The sequence below is a fragment of the Rousettus aegyptiacus genome, unplaced genomic scaffold (genome assembly GCF_014176215.1).
Source record: "Rousettus aegyptiacus isolate mRouAeg1 unplaced genomic scaffold, mRouAeg1.p scaffold_m13_p_5, whole genome shotgun sequence".
NCBI lineage: Eukaryota > Metazoa > Chordata > Mammalia > Chiroptera > Pteropodidae > Rousettus > Rousettus aegyptiacus.
Genome location: NW_023416308.1, coordinates 4,434,758 through 4,452,663, shown reverse-complemented (window position 1 = coordinate 4,452,663; position 17,906 = coordinate 4,434,758). Strand labels below are relative to the sequence as shown.

At 53.5% G+C, this 17,906-nt stretch overlaps 1 protein-coding gene across 10 annotated transcripts in view; it reads right to left on the bottom strand.

The window, feature by feature from the left end:
- The window catches only part of KDM2B (lysine demethylase 2B), a 102,977-nt gene that overhangs the window by 43,068 nt on the left and 42,003 nt on the right, over positions 1–17,906 (bottom strand). For all 10 annotated transcript variants that reach the window (XM_036221904.1, XM_036221908.1, XM_036221905.1 and 7 more), the window contains 2 exons: positions 12,938–13,064; positions 10,323–10,804 (listed from right to left, as the gene is read on the bottom strand). In XM_036221904.1, the coding sequence (XP_036077797.1) occupies positions 10,323–10,804; positions 12,938–13,064 (609 nt within the window). The remainder of the gene's footprint in view (positions 1–10,322; positions 10,805–12,937; positions 13,065–17,906) is intronic.

Sequence of the window (17,906 nt, the reverse complement as noted above, 5' to 3'; positions counted from 1 at the left end):
CCCCAAAGAGGGGCTTTCTACAAAATGCCTGAACAGTATTCCTCAAATCTGATAAGGTCAACAAAAACAAGGGCAGCTTGAGAACTGTCACAGCCACGCGGAGCCAAGGAGACCGGCCACTATATGGTGTCCTAGGGGACCCTGGAATAGATAAAGAACGTCATGCAAAAACTGAGGAGATGTGAATAAGATTGAGACTTTAGTTAATAATAACGTATCAATATTGGTTCATTAACTGTGCTATACTATACTGTACTCCACTAACGTAAGGGATTAACAGGAAAACGTTATGTGCACATATATAAAAACTGTACTTAGCTGCTGAATTTTTCTGTAAATCTAAAACTGTTCTAAAAGACAAAGTCTATTAATAGAAAATGATTTTTAAAATGCCAATCAGACAGGAGTAACATTCCATCATTGGATGAATGGATAAACAAACTGGTTTGTCCGCACGATTGAGCCTCACAAAGGAGATTCTGACGCAGGCTGCAACATGGACGAACCTTGAGGACTTAATGCTGATTGGAATAAGCCAGTCACAAAAGACAAATGCTGTATGATTCCACTGCCGGGAGGTCCACAGGAGTCGAATTCATACCGGCAGGAAGCAGAATGGTGGTCGCCAGGGGTGAGGGGTGAGGGGTGAGGGGTGAGGGGTGAGGGGTGAAGGGAACGGGCTGTTATTCTGCGGTGGGCACCGGGTTTCGGTTTGGGAAGATGAAGAAGTTGTGGAGCTGGGCGGTGGAGAAGGTCACACGACAATGGGAACGTACTCAATGCCACTGGACTGCACGCTTTAAAACACAGTCGAAATGGGAAATTTTATGTATATTTCACACGATGTTTTAAAAAAAGAGAGGAAGTAGTGGGGGCAAAATAACTCCCTAAGGAACGGATTGAGAGGTTCTGGAAAGTACAGGTTGGGGACCTGCTATGTCCCTCGTTAAACTTGGGACATGTTATGCTTGGGACAACAATTGTTCTAGAGAAGGAAAAGCCGCCGCTTTCCCGGTGTCTCGCCTGGGGGTGGAAAAGTGTCACCCACCTGGATTTTGCCCCATTCAGCTGGGATGTGATTTTACCTCCATTCTTAGGGGTGCTGCCTCTGGACAGTAAAATAATCCTATCTGTGGGGCCGGGCCAATCCTACCCACTTCGCAGAAGCAGTAATGAAAAATCAGAGAGGTTAAAGCGATTTGCCCAAGGCCACACAGCTAGGAGGAACCTAGCTAGCACTGACGACTACAAGCCGCCTCGGTCCTAACACGGGGTGACCGAGCCCTGGGAAACCACTCCGGTAACCTCCGGGGCCGCCCCAGAAAACGAGGGCGCTGAGGAGATACTCTAGGCTCCGCAGGCACCGTTTGGGGAACAAAAGCAGAAGTGAGCCATCCTCGCCTATTCTTTGCAAACGCTAGAGAGAATGATTCGGCCGCTGACTCCTTAGGAAGCGCTTCCCAAATGTCTCCTCCGCATCATCAAAGAAGAGGCGCCAGAGCTCAAAGTAGTCCTGCCCAAGCATGAAATGTCATTATTTCACGGTTTCTCTTAATAATCCATATGAATTTCATACCTGCCTCCATAATACATCAGGATTTGTTCTTTCTAAAATTAATGCCCATCCCCCCAAAAAAAAAATCATTAAAAAAAAAAAAAAAGCTTTTCCAGGGAGATGCTCCATGTTCAGCCAAAGCCTTTCTATGTCTGTATCTATATCTCACTATATGGTTGGGACAGGGGGGCCTGGCACTTCCACAGGACTCTCTGCCACCTTATCCCTGTCTCAATCTCGAGGCTGAGGGTGGGGACGGGGGGGGAGGTGACAGCTCAAATGCCTCCAGGAACCAAGCAGGTACAGTGACAGATACAAACGGGCAAGGGCTATAAAGAGGGGTGTGGCCTGGGGCAAACTGGGGACCCCGAAGTCCCTTTTCAAGAGGGCAAATGCTGCTCGGTCCCAACCTACTAACCTCCTGTGGCAATGAAAGCCCCTCCAAGCCTCTGATTTTCTGATTTTTCAGAAGAAATCAAAGATCTAGAGTATTATTGACATGTTTCCACTTCCAAATGTTGGCAACTGATTGAAATGAAAACACACACACACACACACACACACACACACGACTATAAAGCAAACCCATCTGTGGGCTGTTTGGAGCCAGAGGCCAACAGTTTACATAGGACCAAAAATAATGCCTACGCCCCTCAGTTTTGAGTTTCCTTCTGAATTGTCTCAAGATTTCTTGTCATCTCAAATCAGAGCTGGAAGGTGTAACTCGCAAGCATTGCAGTGAGGCCTCTTTTAGAGGGGTGTCTGCTTACAAAAAACTATTACTGGAGGTGTCCCTGTTACTAGTCCTTACTACATTAATAACGGTAAGTAATGATTAAAGTTAATAAAGAGACCTCTCCCAGTGCCTTCGGAGTCTGGGAATCTCACACACACACTCACACCCTGCGGGACGCAGCGTCCGCCTCCGTGTGTGGCCCTCCGTGGCCACCAGGGGGTGCCCCGGGCTCTCGGGACAGGCCCCCGTTTTCCTGTGGATTTGACAGGCTGCAGGAAGAGATTATTCTAATTGGAGATTTTCTCTGTGAGAAATAAATCATGCTGAAGAGAATCAAGTCACTGGCTTCCCTGGGCGCTGCCAGCATTTATACACTCCCTGGGGCCCCTGGAGGCAGAGACAAGGAAGCCTGGGTGCCACACCCCATTCAGGGTACACCCTACAAGACTTCCCTAGGAGAGCCCGGAGCAAGCTTTCAGACAGAGACAGGTTGGGGCCGCCGGGCCCCTCTCGCTGGAAACTGCGCTGTTTAGACACAACAAGACACCCACAGACGTCGGGGGTGCTGGGCCTCTGCTCCCCGCACGTCAACTTCTCTCAAAGAGCTTATAAAGATATTGTTGGGCCCCCACACACACACACCCGTCTCTGAGGGATGGGGCAACAGTAATTAGAATCTCCATCTGTGACTAGAAATGCCACCACTGTGATAATAAAGCAGAGACAGGCGTCGAGGAAGACTTGCCAGCCACAGGCCGGTACGGAGAGGGTAACACGGTGGGAACAGCTCAGACGGCTGCCCTGGGGAACCCTGCAGTCTAGGGGTACCCCTCTGCCACCAGGTGTTGATGCCCCCTGGGTGTTCCAGGACCCCTACCGTGCACTCCAGCCCAACTGCCTTATACCTGCCTGGGTTGACCTGTCTCTCGCAAATAGATATATACTCATCCTAACCCCCAGCACCCCCAGTGAATGTGACTTGACTTGGGAGAAGGGTCTCTGCGGAGATGACTAGTTAAGAATCTCGAGGGGAAATAATCCTGCGTTTACTTTATAAGAGACTGGAGAGGGAGATTTGACAGAGACCCAAGGAACAAAGTCACAGGAAGACAGGGGCAGAGACGGGAGGGCCAAGGCCACAAGCCGAGGAGCCACCAGGAGCTGCAAGGGCATCGTGGCAGGACCCTCCCCTAGAGCCGCCCCAAGGAGCAGCGCCCCGCCCACACCTTGACGACCGACGTCTGGCCTCTCAGACTGAGAATAAGCGGCCGTTGCTTTAAGCCACCAAGTTCGTGCGTGGTCCTGTATGATGGTGGCCCCGGGAAACTAGCACACCGCCCTTGTCCTGGTATATCGTAGTTAAAAAGGCTTATTAGCAACACCCCTCGAGGTCTCGGTTTCCCCGTCCAAGAAATGGGATAACGACAGTCCCCACCTTGCCGGGGTGGAGAGAGGAGCCTAGCGCACGCATGGAAGGTCCTTGGCGGAGCCCTTCTGGCTCCTGGCACACTTCCCGCTGGGACACAAGTCGGGGGGCCGGGGGATGGGGGTCGGGGGAGAGGCTCTGTTTACAGAATTCACCCATTTCACAAGTTCTAAGCTCAGGAAAATGGAACGCTTTAGTTGGAAGGGCAGTTTAAAAGCTGACTTAGCTGCATAACGAGCAAAGGTAATAAATATGATTCAGGGGCCCAGAAGTTAACTTCGGGCTAAAAAACGCCCAAGTGGCATCCCCCTGCCCACCCACGGTCAGGTCCAGGGTGGCCCAGGCGTCTGAAACTGCGCTCTCCCCTTCATTCTTCCGCGACGGTCCAGGCAGAGGACTCGAGGTACACATGGCCTGCTTCGTAGTCATACTGAGAGTGCCTTAGATGACAGGCCTGTCTCATTCATCCTTGGGTGATCATCACCACCCCCTATTACCTCGCTGACCCCCACAAATACGGAACCCAGGGCTCGGTATCACATCCGGCCCCCTGAGCGGCTGCTGGGACCCTGACCCTCCTGGCCGGGCTGAATCTGGTTGGGCCCCGTTTTCCACGCCCTGGTCCCCTTCAGGCGTGAGCTGGCCAGGCTGGGCCCTCTCCCTGGTTCCCCCGCTTTGGGCTCTGAAGCAGGTGAAGGTGTGACGCGTTTGAAAAGTCCACGATGCTGGAGGTCTGGGCTCTACAGCTGTTGTGCAAACAGCAAGACCAGGAGGGGAACCTTCAATGAACAGATCTGTTCCGGGGTCGCAACCTGAGGACCCCGAGACTGAAAAGTTGTACACACCTTCCACGGTTATGGGTTTTGCAAAACTCTCACGCATGACCCTAAGCGGTCCTGTTTTCATTCCATGGCGGCGTCTAAAAAATAACCCGAATCCTAACATCAGCTCTAGCTTCCTGAGCCTTTCAAGGCCCTCGCTGAATCCTGAATCCGAGAGGCACGTACCCTTCCCCGTACCCTTCCCCATCCCCTCCCCGAGAGCATTCATTCAGCTAACCAATGGCACAGGGGAGGCAGCCTCCCTCCAGAGCCTTTGGTATTTAAAGACAACACCAAGGTTGGCCAGCGGCCAGGAGAAACTGGGCGAGACAAGGGAGGAGCCTGCCCTAGGGCCTTCAGAGCGAGCACTGGAGGCTGAGCACTGGACGCTGACTGGAGCCTGGCCCTGGAGCTGTGAGAAAATGCCCCCTGCTGCTGGGGCTCTGTGGCATGTGACCCCAGGAGACAAACAGGGGTTTCGAAGGCAGACCCGAAAGGGGGCGGGGAAAAAGCTGAGAGGTAGGCCAAGTGCTCAGGGAGGGCGGGGAGCTGGCTGAAGCCAGTCTGGCTCTCCTTCCACGGTGACCTAGGAAAACAGCTAACCTTTCTCGGATGGCTTACCAGGAGAGCTTAGAGTTTGTTACCTCATTGATCCTCAAAACAATCCAGTGACGTAGGCTCCTGGTACCATCCTCATTTTATAGCGAGGACACTCAGGTTCGAATCCATTAAGCACTTCAGAACCGCCAAAAAACCGCAGGTTCCGGTCCCCGGAAAAACGAAGCACGTCTCGTCCAAGATCCTCGTTTTACGTTCAGAGGAACAGAAAGGTGGAGTGACCCGCCCAGGGCCACACAGCGAGGAGTTAGAAACAGAAACCGGAATCGAACTCAAGGGTCTCTTTGTGCCCCGATTTCTTGTTCTTCCCATTGCGCACAGGCCAATACGCTGCCCCTCCAGCAGAACGGCCGTCTTAAGAGGAGGAGGTCACCGAAGGCTCAACGCCACATCCCAAAGAGTCCCACAAAGATGAGGAGGAAGAGAGTGGCTCCTTAGGCTTTTACGAGATGCTGGCATCTCCTTTCCTTTCACAAAGCGAATTAAGTAGGATGATCGTTTTGGATTGAATCTACATCCTGATGCGCGCGCGCGCGCACACACACACACACACACACACACAACCTGCCAAGGCAAGTTTCCCAGGTCCCAATGAGCTAGCTCCCCTGGACTTGCTGAAACCATAGCATCACCGAAATAATAACAGAGACAAACTCAATTTTCAAAAGTCCTCCCCACAAAAGAGACTAAGCTAGACTTATAGAAACGAACACCAAAAAAAAAAAAAGAAAGCTTAAAATAAGTTGCAGGACAGTATGACCTAATTTTCTAAATTACATATTCACGTCTGTGTGCACAGGGCTCTGAGGAGGCGCCAGAAGGACATTCGCCAGATGAGTAACGTGGGCTACCTGCGGGGCGCGAGGCCAGAGGGAGGGGACGCTTGCTGTCCTCTAGCCGACACCGCTTCATTTTTTTTTTTCGCATTGATCACGTAACAGTGTTACAACTAACCCTTTTATGGAGGTGAAACATCCATAAAGACTGGAAGCAGACCAGACGGGGGAGGGGGGGCGGTTGCCAAGGGGTCCGGGGTTCTCTGCCTGGGGCAAAGAAAAAGTTCCGCACTAGACGGAGGGGGTGCTTGCAAAACAGGGGGATGTACTCACTGCCACCAAACTGCACACTTCGCAGCGGTTACGATGGTAAACGTCTCTTTCCTGAGGGTTCTAAACTGGCGATCTAGCCCGTAAAACCCATCGCCCGATCAATCCATACGAAGGGATCAATGTTATTTGTGTATTTTTCCACAATTAAAAAGAAAACTCACTGCATTCTCTGTTCTTCGAGGACGTGCCTGAAGTTTGACCCTGGAACGCGGTTTTCTCCTGCTGGGAAAGGTGCCACGTTTTTTTTTCCTCCTCCCTCTCGGCTAGCCCAGAGGGTCTCGGAACTTCGAAAGAAGGGCACGCCACCCCCAGCTACCACTGGATGACGACATTTACCACTGCACGCCTAGCACGTAAAAAACCCAGAGGACTAGACGTCCGGGTTGAAAATGAACTTACCGGTGTTTAGGGGGAAAGTTCTGTCCACTCGTCCGCTTGCCCGGCCTCGGCAGGGTTTCCCGGAGCAGACACTTTTTATTCACATTGTCAGCCAAGCCTGTGGCCTCTCTAGTTCCATTCTGGAAGGACCACAGCACCGATTCTATCACGGATGGCACGTCATCGGGGAGTCTCATCAGAGCCCCCAGCAAAACAAAACTAACTCGTGTGCATTAATTAACACCAACGGTCTACTCTGCGGGGGAATCAGCAAAACTGTTCTTTCCGATGACAGGTAAGCCACCATTCCCCAGCTCCCACCACCTCTTTCTTCAACCGTGACCTACTCCTCGCCTCGTCCTGTGTTTGGTTTTATAGTTTATCAAATCATTTCAAAGGCATTTCCTCATTTGACCTTTGGCATCTGGGCAGTGAGACAGGAGGTTTTATTTCCAGTAGACCAATGAGCAAAATCGAGCTCGGAGGAGTTCCCGTGACAAACCCACGTCGCACAGCTAACATGGGAAGGGCTCGCTGTCAAACCAAGGTCTTCTGACTCTGAAGTCAGTAGTATTCCGCTCAGCACGCCACTCACAGCCAGCCAGAGACCACGAGGGAAGCGCTTGGGAAGGCTGATGCTGAAGGAGCCACGAAGTCCCTGCCTTGGTCTCTCAACCCCCAACCCACAATTCACCAGAGGCCTCTGATCCAGCTCCACAAATATCTGAACCCCAGAATAAAAATGAGACGTAAAATAAGATATAAAAGCATACATTACGAATAAAAGAAAAAAAAAAAAAACGGGCTGCGGATAAAAGCCAAAACCCAGCCGTCTGGAGACTGGCTGACGTTGGGGACCGTCCCCAAGCCCAGGGGCTCTGGTTACCGGCAGCCACCACGAACCTCAGCAGTCTCTGAGGTTCCCGGAGAAATGGAGAGAAGTCAAGCTCCTAACTCGTCAATCATGTTTCTGACAGCACCGGTCAGAATCACAAATCCCTCGAGCGTAGTAGAAGCAATGGATGTGGCCTAAGAATTCCCTCTCTCTCTCTGCTTCTCTCTCTCTCTGCCTCTCTGTCTGTCTGTCTCTCTCTCTCTCTCTCAGACCCACACCCCTGAGCCGCCTTTTATTTCTCAGCCAGTGCAAAAGAAGCCCCGCCATCGGGGAAGAGAGGACGGAGGGGCATAAGTGTGTAGCCAGGAAGACAGTCGAGTTCAGCAAAGGAGCTAGGTGGCTACATCATACAAAAAAGAGACATGCCAGACTGAAGGTAAAGACACTCGGGGAGGCAGCGGGGAGCGGTGGCGACTGGGGTGTCTCTGGATCAGCCGCTACTCACTTCCCATGCTTGTAGCCCGTCATGAGCTCAGGCCGCCATGCCCAGGTTATTTTATGTGACTCTCCTCATTTTTTAATGATGGCAACTAATTATCAAAGTATACTCCGAACACAACGCCTGGAGGCTGGCCTGGAGGCTGGATTTGGCCCCGAGGGCCGATTTGCAAGATTCGCAACTTCGGTCCCAGGACCAAATCCTCTGCTTGCTCTGTAAAGAAAGCCCGAGGATCCCCCTTCCTGCCTTCTCCGTAAACGAGGGGGTGGCCTGAGAGGAGAGAAGCAGCCAAACAAAGCGGCTCGGTGTTGTGGGGGAGCATGGGGACCCCCGCAGTGCATCGCGTGTGGCCCTAGGCAAGTTACTTAACCCATCTGTGCCTCAATTTTCCCATCTGTAAAATGAGGGTGGTCGAGGGCCACAGAGGGCTGTTCGGAGGTTTCGACGGGTTTCTATGTGGGTAACATCTATGACAGCACAAGGTTTAATGGAGACGCATCGTCACACATCACCGCGAGCTGCCAGTGAACCCCATGGTGGGGAGAAAGAGGCTGGGCTCCTCGAAACGTGTCTACGCCCCCACCCCAGGCCTCTTCCACGTCGTCAAGGGGCCTGGGCTGAATCCAGCCTCAGAGGCCCATCAGGTGGGTACCCGCGAGAATCCCATCCCTAGAAAGAAAGCTGACCAATCAGGAACCAGGAACGCTGCACATAAACAGATGAGAGACACGAAGACACTTTTTAAAGTAAAAAAGACTCTCCAAAAAGCACAGAATGACGCTTCTGCTTTCAAACGAATGTGTTTTCAACTCGTTGACAACGTTTTGGGACATCGATACCATTAATGATTTAATAAGTATTGATGAAAAAACCTCGTTTTCACTTTACAGGACCTCAGATGAAAAAAAGGAGCCACATGACGGAACCCAATATAAAAAGTCCATGTCACGTGATTAGGGGTTCTTAACCTGGGGTCCAGGAACAAGCTCAAAACCCCCTGACATTGCGTGCAAAACTTAAAGTATGTACAAGCACATTTTCATAGAACTCTCAAGAGAGGTCATCAACCTCCAAAAAAGTCAGGAATCAATGAAAAAGACCCTTTAGCAAGTAAAAATTTGCTTTATAGGGATATTCGCCACCAAGTTCTTTTACCTGGCAATTTTCGAGTTATAAGATTTTAATTTCACAGAACCTGTAGAGGACACACCTGCTTTATAAAGTGAAAGATGCCTGTATTACTGATTTTGTGCACTGGCTCTCAGCTGGTGGTACCTGTCAGGCTCCCCAGTGTGGGCCCCAGGTCTCACCTCTGCTAGACCCCAAAACTTCAGCCTCCAGTCACTAAGCACCTCAAGAGCAGGGCAGTGTTCATACGTCTATATTCCAGAACTAACAAGTCCCGGGTAGAGGCTGCAGCCATCACAAGGGAGGCTTAAATTCGGTTTCCGGTCCCAGCAGGCAGCCGGACTGACCTGAGCATCGGACACTGGAGAAGGACGCACCAAGGCCTCTGAGGCCTCGCGCCAGAGAGCCTTAGCAACGCCGAGACAGGAGACCCGCGGCGGTGCCCCCACGGGAGCTCTGCAGGCGTCCCGGGGCCCTCGTCCCGGCTCCGCCACCCACCTGCTCTGTCAGCTCAGGCATGTCCCTTAACATCTCTGAGCCCACTTCCGCATCGGGTAACTGCAGGGAATAAGGGTACCTACTGGGTACACACGGCACGCCAGGTGGCACTCGATTCCCTGTCTCCCGATTTCTTCGCCTGCCTGCTTCCCCGCAAGACGGTGAAATTCCTGAGGGCAGTGACTTCCTGCTTCCTGCAGCCCCGACGGCCAGCACGGCCGGCCCTCAGTGAGAGCTGGCTCGATACTTGGGCTCTACTTGGAGACCTCTGAACCCTGGGTGGCCACGTGGTCCACCTTCGCTGGCCTCTTCGAGGACCACCAGAATGTACAATCTGCTCACACGAAGCCAGCTCGGAGCACGAATCTCCCTGACCAGGATGGAGGTATCTGTCCCCACCCTGGACAGCACCACTCTGGCCATACGGTGCTGCCTACGACTGGTAAAGCCTCAGATTTCCAACAAGTTCGAGAAAGAACTTGTCACCCACACAGCTAGCTTCCACTGAGTGCTCCTCTGTGGGTCTCAATGGGGGCCTCAGTTCGGACAACCCTGAGCTCGTTTGAACCACAGACCCCTCTCATGCACGGCTGTACCCCCAAGACAGTCTGCACCAAGCCACCCCGGGCAGCTGTGCGTTGAACAGAACCTGCCCAGCCCCCGCTGCCTGGCCCCCCCCCCCCCCCGCTGCCCAGCCCCAGCCACGGCTCCCTGCTCACCTTCACGCCCTCCAGGAGCGCCTGGGGGTCCTCGATGCCTTCGGGGACACACTTCTTGTTTTCCGGGAGGGATTCGAGTTTCTCCACCAGAGCTTTCAGGCCCTTCAGTTCAAACTCGGTGAGGTGGGTCCACTTGGCAGAGACCTCGGTGGCCGGGGAGCCGGTGGGCGTCTTGGGGTAGTCTGCAGCCGGCGTGGACTTCACACTCTCCTCCGACTCGTCAGACAAAGTCCTTTTGAGAAACCGCATGGCGGGGGCTTTGGGCTTCTTCCCAGGGGGCTCTTGGTCCTCAGATGGGGTGCTGGTGGGCGAGGCGGGGCCATCGGCGGGGGGCTTGGGCACCCTGTCCGCGCCTTCCTCCTCTTGCTCCTCCTCCTCCTCCTCTTTCTCCTCCTCCTGGGGCTGCTGCTCACAGGACTCCTCCTCCATCTCCAGCCAGGAATCGGATGAGAAGCCGTCTATACTGGCCTTTCTTGGGGCATCTACAGCGGGTGGGGGATCACAAGAAAGACCGAGATGAACGCCCCGAACTCCTTGCTGGAAGTCCCGGAACCGCCACTCACTACGCCTCCCCCCACTTCACTCTGGAGATCGAGCTGCTCTTGCCAGTTCTAATGGCCTCGGCCTCCTTTAGCCTCTAGAAAGGCCGCGGTCGGTCAGACACAGGTTCGAATCCCAGCTCAGCCCCTTCCGGCTTTGTGTACCCAGGCAGGCTGCTTCACCGCCCTGAATACACCTGCGTTTTATTTTTCAACATGTGAAAATAAGACAAAAGAGTACATATATACACTCTTTTTTATATATATATATATATATATATATATATATATACACACACACACACACACACACACACACATACACACACACACATATACATATATATACATATACATATATAGATATATATATATATATATGATTCCATTCATACGAAATGTCCAGAACAGGGGAAAATCCACAGAGACAGAAAGTAGATTAGTGATTGCTTAGGGCTACAGGGGAAGGAGAGGCAATAAGAGAGGATGACTAAAGGGTACAGGTGTCTTTCTGGGGTGATGAAAATGTTCTAAACACTGTGGTGATGGCTGCACAGCTCTGGGGACATATTGAATTGAACACATTAAATGAGTGAACTGTATGTGAACTATATCCGAATAATGCTCTTTTAATGAAATAACGCAAAGACTACTTCCTCTGAAGGCTGGTTGTCGAGAATTGGATGAGGCGTCGCCGAGCATGGTTCCCGGCACTCGCCTAGTAGTCGCTCAATGAGGTGCCTCCCTCACGTGCCCCCTTTCTCTTGGGCAGACGGACTAGAGAAGCAGGCGGAGACAGCGGGGAGAATGTCTCCGGGAGTGTTCTCCTGGGGCCCCAAACATCCAAACGGCAGAGGGGACTCTCATTTCCTGGTCACGTCTCTCGTTTGGGGACTGCCACAAAAGTCGAGCCTCCGGTCCCCTCAGCGACATGTAGCTACTGAAGCCACAGAGGTTCTCACACTATTTCAGGATAATTTCCTTCTCCTAAGAGGCTGGGGGCTCCTTCAGAAGAGCGGGTCGTAGGGTTTCCGTAGTTTTCACACCTGAGTATCGGATCGTCTGACAAGAACGGGACTCACGACAGACTCCCCCGAACCCGACAAAATGGACATTCCAGAAAGGGCATGAGCACTTCCCATCAAAGACCCCAGCAGAAAGAAACATCCGTTTCCCCATCGCAGGCCCACCTGAAACCTAAAGCCACTAAGGATGGGAGTCAAGGGAAGGAAGGAAGAAGGCTTGGTGGGGTGGCGGGGGGGAAGAACACTCCTGGAGGTTATGGGAGAAGTCGTGCAGATCGATCGCGTTCTTCTGCCCCGTGATAAGACGGAGTGCCACGGCGCGGCAGACTCCGCGTCCTGAAAATCCCTTCAGCAGTGAGAGCTCGGAGGCTGTCACAGCCAGATGCGCCTTCGAGGCGCGTGTCTGTGAGTCAAGATTCAGGGACTGAGCTGTTTTTTTATTTATTTTTTTACGGGGGGGGGGGTGGATGATGTCCCTTTAAGTGATAGCAGCGGGGCAGGGCGCTGCAGCTGCGGCTGTGAACGCGCTCCCTCTGCCTCCGTCAGAACCACCCACTGCTCTGCCAAGCTCGCGTCTCCAGCCCTGGCCACCCCTCCTGCTGGCTCGACGCTGGCCTCAGATTTGAGGGATGGGCTGCATCTCATGCGCCTGCTCCTCTCTAGACAAAAACCTGACCCTCAGGTACGGGGATAGGGGGGACCAGCTGGTGGCTACTGAGGAATTAATTAAAAGAACCAGGATTCTTTGCTACACGGGGATCCTGGTTCAGCAATGAGGACCAGGACTGGCCCCTCCCCATATCCACACAGCCATCAGCAAGACCTCATGGCCACCGACGTGACTCTGTTGGGGGTCACGATTTCATTTTCTAGGGCTCTGTATACCAGGCGGGACGCTGAGAAGGATGACCCTGCTAAGGTCTCTAGCAATCGGCCCGACACTGTGGCTCAAAAGAATTCCCAAAGCCCAGGGCCTCTCCAGGGCCCCACTGAGAAAACAGTTCCTGCGCGAGCCGAGCAGTCGAGGCAGCCGGCCCGGCCATCCACTCACCAATCAGCATTGATTCTCTCTGGTATTCCTGAGTGAGGTAGGACCGCTGGGTCACACAGTACACGTATCTCTCCAAAACATACCAGCACATCTCATAGTAGAAGGGGTAACGGAATTTAGGCTGCACCTGAAAACAAAGACCCAGGGGCGGAGGTCAGTTTCTGGAGGGCAAAGGGGAAAGGAGGGAGAAAACTGGCCGCGGGTGGGGGGGTGGGGTGTCCTGGCGGGGGTCGGGGGAGACTTATTTTCATCATCTTAGCAAGAGGACAAATGGTGTGAGCGGAGAATGGGGAGGCGGGCCGGAAGGAAGGACAGAGGCGCTGGGAAGGGAGAGAGATCGGCGGCATGCATGAATGAGGAGGAGGAAGAGGGAAGGAAGAGGCCTGCATCGTGTCGAGGTTCCCTGAGCTACACACAGCTGGGGACGGTAAACTGGGTCCTCTTGCCGCTTCTGTGAGATGCAGAGGGTTGTCCCCAAACCTGCTGATGCAGGCCACTGCCTGGTTCTAGCTACAACAGACACCGGCTCCTCGGCAGTCTCAAACAATTCTTGTAGATTCTGCTCTCTCCCTCCCCCTTGAAAAACAGACATCCATTCCCCAAACCCTACCCATATGCAGACGGGCTTATCAAGCATCTCCCGTACTCTGGGAGGCCGCACCAGGAGAACCAATGAGGAAGGAGGGGTGTGGCTTCTCCTACCTCTGGGGCGGGGCCTTAGAGGAGTCCGTCCCCGGCTCCCCCACCACCACCAGCCGGCCCTGCCCCCGCCTGTATTCCCAGGGGACACTCTTGGACACAAGAGTGACCTTAACACCAGAGGACAGAACCCCGTGTCTGGAGCAGAAGTCCAGATGGAGAGTCCCCTTGCGGCTGTTTCTCATAGGGGCGGAAGTACAGGTGCAGGTAGCTTTGCGTATCAGAGCTTCGAAAAGGCCCGGGCCCCAGGGGGATCCCGATGAGTGGCAGCGCGGGGTCTGAACGGATGAGATGCCGACAGACGCTGGGAAGGAAGCGATGCCGCTGACGGCCCTGGCACGCAGGAACCGTCCAGAGGCTGCATCTTGTGCGGGCAAGGGAGGACGGGAGGTGGCGGGAGGGCGGTCCCTGTCCCCCACCACCGGGCCCCCTTTTCCAAGGCTACCGTGAGATCCCGCACATCCACACTCACTCCCGGCCTCTCGCCGGGGGCGTGTCCGGCCTCCGGGGGCCTCTGCCAGGCCGGCGAGCCCCCTTCGCCCCTTCTATCTCCCAGGAGGAACTCAGGGAGCTGGGTGTCAAACAAGCACACTCGCCCCGCCCCCACCCCGTTTCTCTGCTGTCCATCAACAAGCACCATTCGACATGTGGGACAAAGACAAATGCAAGCAGGCCCGGGTCTTCCGCGTGCCCTAACACACGATTTTCCTTCCTGCCTCCCAGCGCCCACCTGGACGAGGCCCACTCTGCCCTCCGTGAGAGTCCCAGACCTCAATTCTGGCCCACCCCAGGCCTTGCTGACTCCCTTTTGAGCTGCAAGGCCCCCTTTTTTTTTTTTTTTTTTTTTGCACATTGGGGGCCTCGCTTCTCCCATCTGCGTGTTGGGTCCATTCGCCCTCCCTGCCTCTGGAGGATGGTACGCTTGGGAATGAGGTCCTGGCCGCCGCATGCGTTTGAGCTCCTGGGGTGTGGGGGTAGGGGATGCACGGGGTTGGAGACATCATCTAGCGGTTTCCTTGGCTCCAGTTACTCTCCCAAGACCCCCAGTTTCGTTGCTGGGATTGAATGTTAATAATGAGTTTTTTCACAGTCACCAGATCAGGGTCCTCCAGAGTTTAAAAAGAAGAGGGGCTCTTCAGCCTGAGGCAGACCCTGACTTCCTGCGAAGAAAGGTTTGGGGGTCTTGGCCCCGCCCCCACAAGGGCCAACCGGTTTTGGAACAAATGGCCAATGCCTAGAGCAGGCTGAGGACAGGCAGGCCGGCCCCTACTCGGACCCTCACCCACAGCCCCAGACTTTAGACTCAATTGGTAAAACTCTGCAGTTGTTTTTGACTTTTCAAATTTGGGGAGATCATCCAAGCCACTCTACATTCATTGATGGGCACCATGACCCTTGAGGATCTTTCTAGATCGGGAGGGAAAAAAAAAAAATTTTTTTTTTTGACTGTATTTCAGAAGAGGAAGATTAAGTCTCTCCTCATTGCTGCTGAGCCCAAGGAAAAAACAGCTGGGTGAAAACAAATGCTGATGATGGAATTAAAATTTTTCTTTTCTTTTCTTTTTTTTAATTTTTTTTTTCCAAGAGAGCACCGCAGGAAACAAAAGTGGCAAAAAGTTGACTTACAAACGGGTTGTCGCCTTCTACCCTTCGCCTTCAAAAGGTTTCAGCCACATGCCTGGGAACATTAAACACACGATTGCTCAACATTATTTGTTGACAAATTCGGAGCCTCACCAAACTGAGCTGTTCACCAAAAAGGCAAGGCAGTCAGAAAGCATGCACTGCTCCCAGCCGGGGGAAGGAGGGTTCGTCAACGAGTCTGCGGATCTCCAGGGGTCGGTCGGGGTGAGTTCCCAAAGACCCATTCGAGTGGCACCTGGCCCTTTAGCCCTTCCTCTTGGAGGACAGCGACCTCAGGAGATCAGAACCAAAGGATCTAGAACTCCTGGGGTCTCTAGGACTTGGAAAACTAAAATATGAGGGTGGGTGGAAGTGTCTTAAAATTTGTTTTTCTCCTGGAAAAAAAAAAAAAAGTCATGGGGAGGGAGAAGTGAAAAATCCAATGGCTGGAGAAAGGTGAGAGAAAGGGTAAATTATATGCGATTTCCAAATGGCGTCACTGGCTGAGAGGAAATGGGACGAGCTGCATTACCTTTCCTGAGAAGGCCGCTGTCACTAGAACCATTACAGGGGCGGGGGGGGGGGGGGCGGAAGGGTAAATAAAAGAGAGACAGCAACGTGATGAATAATCACTTGGACCATCCCTATCCTTTACGACCGTACTGCGGTTAAAAATGTGTAGAGACAGTCATCGAGACGTGATCTTTAAATAATAAACACGGCACACATCCCTGTCCCGGTGTAGTTCTTCCATCCCTCCAAACATTTTTAGAGTAACTGGGGCAAAGGCGGTGGGCAATGGAAACCCACCAGCCCCAGAACGCTGGCCCCTGTTGATGCGCGCCTAAGGGGTGACAGGTAAAATCACCTCTCGTCAGGCCCAGGAAAATTAAAAATCATGAGAGCAGGCCGTGGCTTCCTAAACCTAAGAGAATGGCTGGGATCCCCTGGCCTGAATGAGGCACTCTGCCTTGGGCCACAAAGGCAACTTCTTTTTCTAAGACAAACCCACACTATGGGTGCTTAGAGGCTGCTGATGTCCTCGATCCTGCCCCTTGCATTTGGTTTCCAAACAAAACTGTGTTTTAGGACTCTCGAGGAACTGTTTTTAAACGGCCACACCTTCTTAAAGAAGCTCGCAGGGACGTGAAGAATTAAGCTGTAGCGAGCTGACAAGGAGCCCAGAGCGCTTTCTCTGGCTTCCAGTGCTCTCCCCCCAGCCTCTTTTGTCTGCCTTGGCTCCCAAGACACGAACAATTGGGCCTTGTAGCCAAGCACTGGCGAGGACCAGAAATCAAAGCAGATTAAACAGTCTGCCGCTGGTTCCAGCCCCGCCTGCCCGCCTGCCCACCAGCCCCCCACCCCCACCCAGCCTGTCAACCTGCTTCAGGGGAACCAGATGGGGTACCCACCCGGAAGATAGGGACTATGGGCCTTGGGGGAGGGGACCTGGCCGAGCTCCTCTGCGTGCGAGTGTGATATTCCGCAGGGGTTCCAGAACATTACCTTCCTGCCACCTCTCTCTGAGGGGGGAGGGGAGCTGGGCTCCTCTCAGTATGAGGAGGCCCAAAGCCACTGAGATTTGTAATCTGGATTCCTGGGGGGTGAAGGGGGGCTGCCAAATAAGTGGCCGAAGCCCTTAGAAATCCCAGGCCTGGCACTGACTTTCAAGAATCACCATCTAGATCTCTCCTTTTCTGGCCCGCACGCCCTGGTCTGCTCACATCCTGGCCCATGCTTCAGGCCCGGCCAAAGAACAGTTGGCTAGAGCCCCAGTCGGCACGTGATCCAGACTCAAGAGATGACCGTTCGCACCCAAAGGGTGCCTTCCTCCCCCAACACCAGGGAACATCCTCCTCCTCCCCCAGACCGAGCAAAGGATGGACAGCAGGCCACAGAGAAGAGGCACGGATGTTCACAAAACAAAGCCCAGGCCCTGCAGATCTGGGCCTCGGGCAGTAAGCCCGCCCACCTCGAGAAGGGCACTCTCTCTCCCTTCCATGCACCTGCCTGCCGGACGAGGCGCACGTGGTCCCCGGGACAGAGTCCCTAATGCCAGGACTGCGGAAAGGTCGGAGACACACGGAGCGGCTGAGACTTTGACCCAGGCATGCGATTCCGTGCAGACGGGGGGAGGCCGGAAAACAAGCTCAGGAAAAGGCGGGGACCCTGGACACAAGGCACCCTCCTCTACGAGACATTTCTTTAGGGTTCAGACACAGCAACACCTCTTTGGAGCCAAAAAAAAGGCAACTCCCTGGCAGGGCCCAAGAAGACGGGGTGCGGTCCGTCCCTCCAGTGAAATACGATTCACCCATGAAAAGGAACGAAACGCGGACACACACTAGGCCACGGATAAACCTTGAAGTCATCACGCGAAGGGAAAGGAGCCAGTCACCAGAGACCACGTCATACTTCCACCGACACGGAACGTCCAGAAGGGGCAAATCCACAGAGACAAAGCAGATGAGTGGGCGCCCGGGGCTGGAGGCAGGGGGATGGGAGCGACTGCTCACGGGGACAGGGCTGCTTTTCGGGGTGATGGAAATGACCCGGAATTAGAAAGAGGTGCTGGCCGCACGACACCGTGAACGTGCGAAACACCACTGAATTGTGCACTTTAAACGGTGATGTTGGTGGTACATGA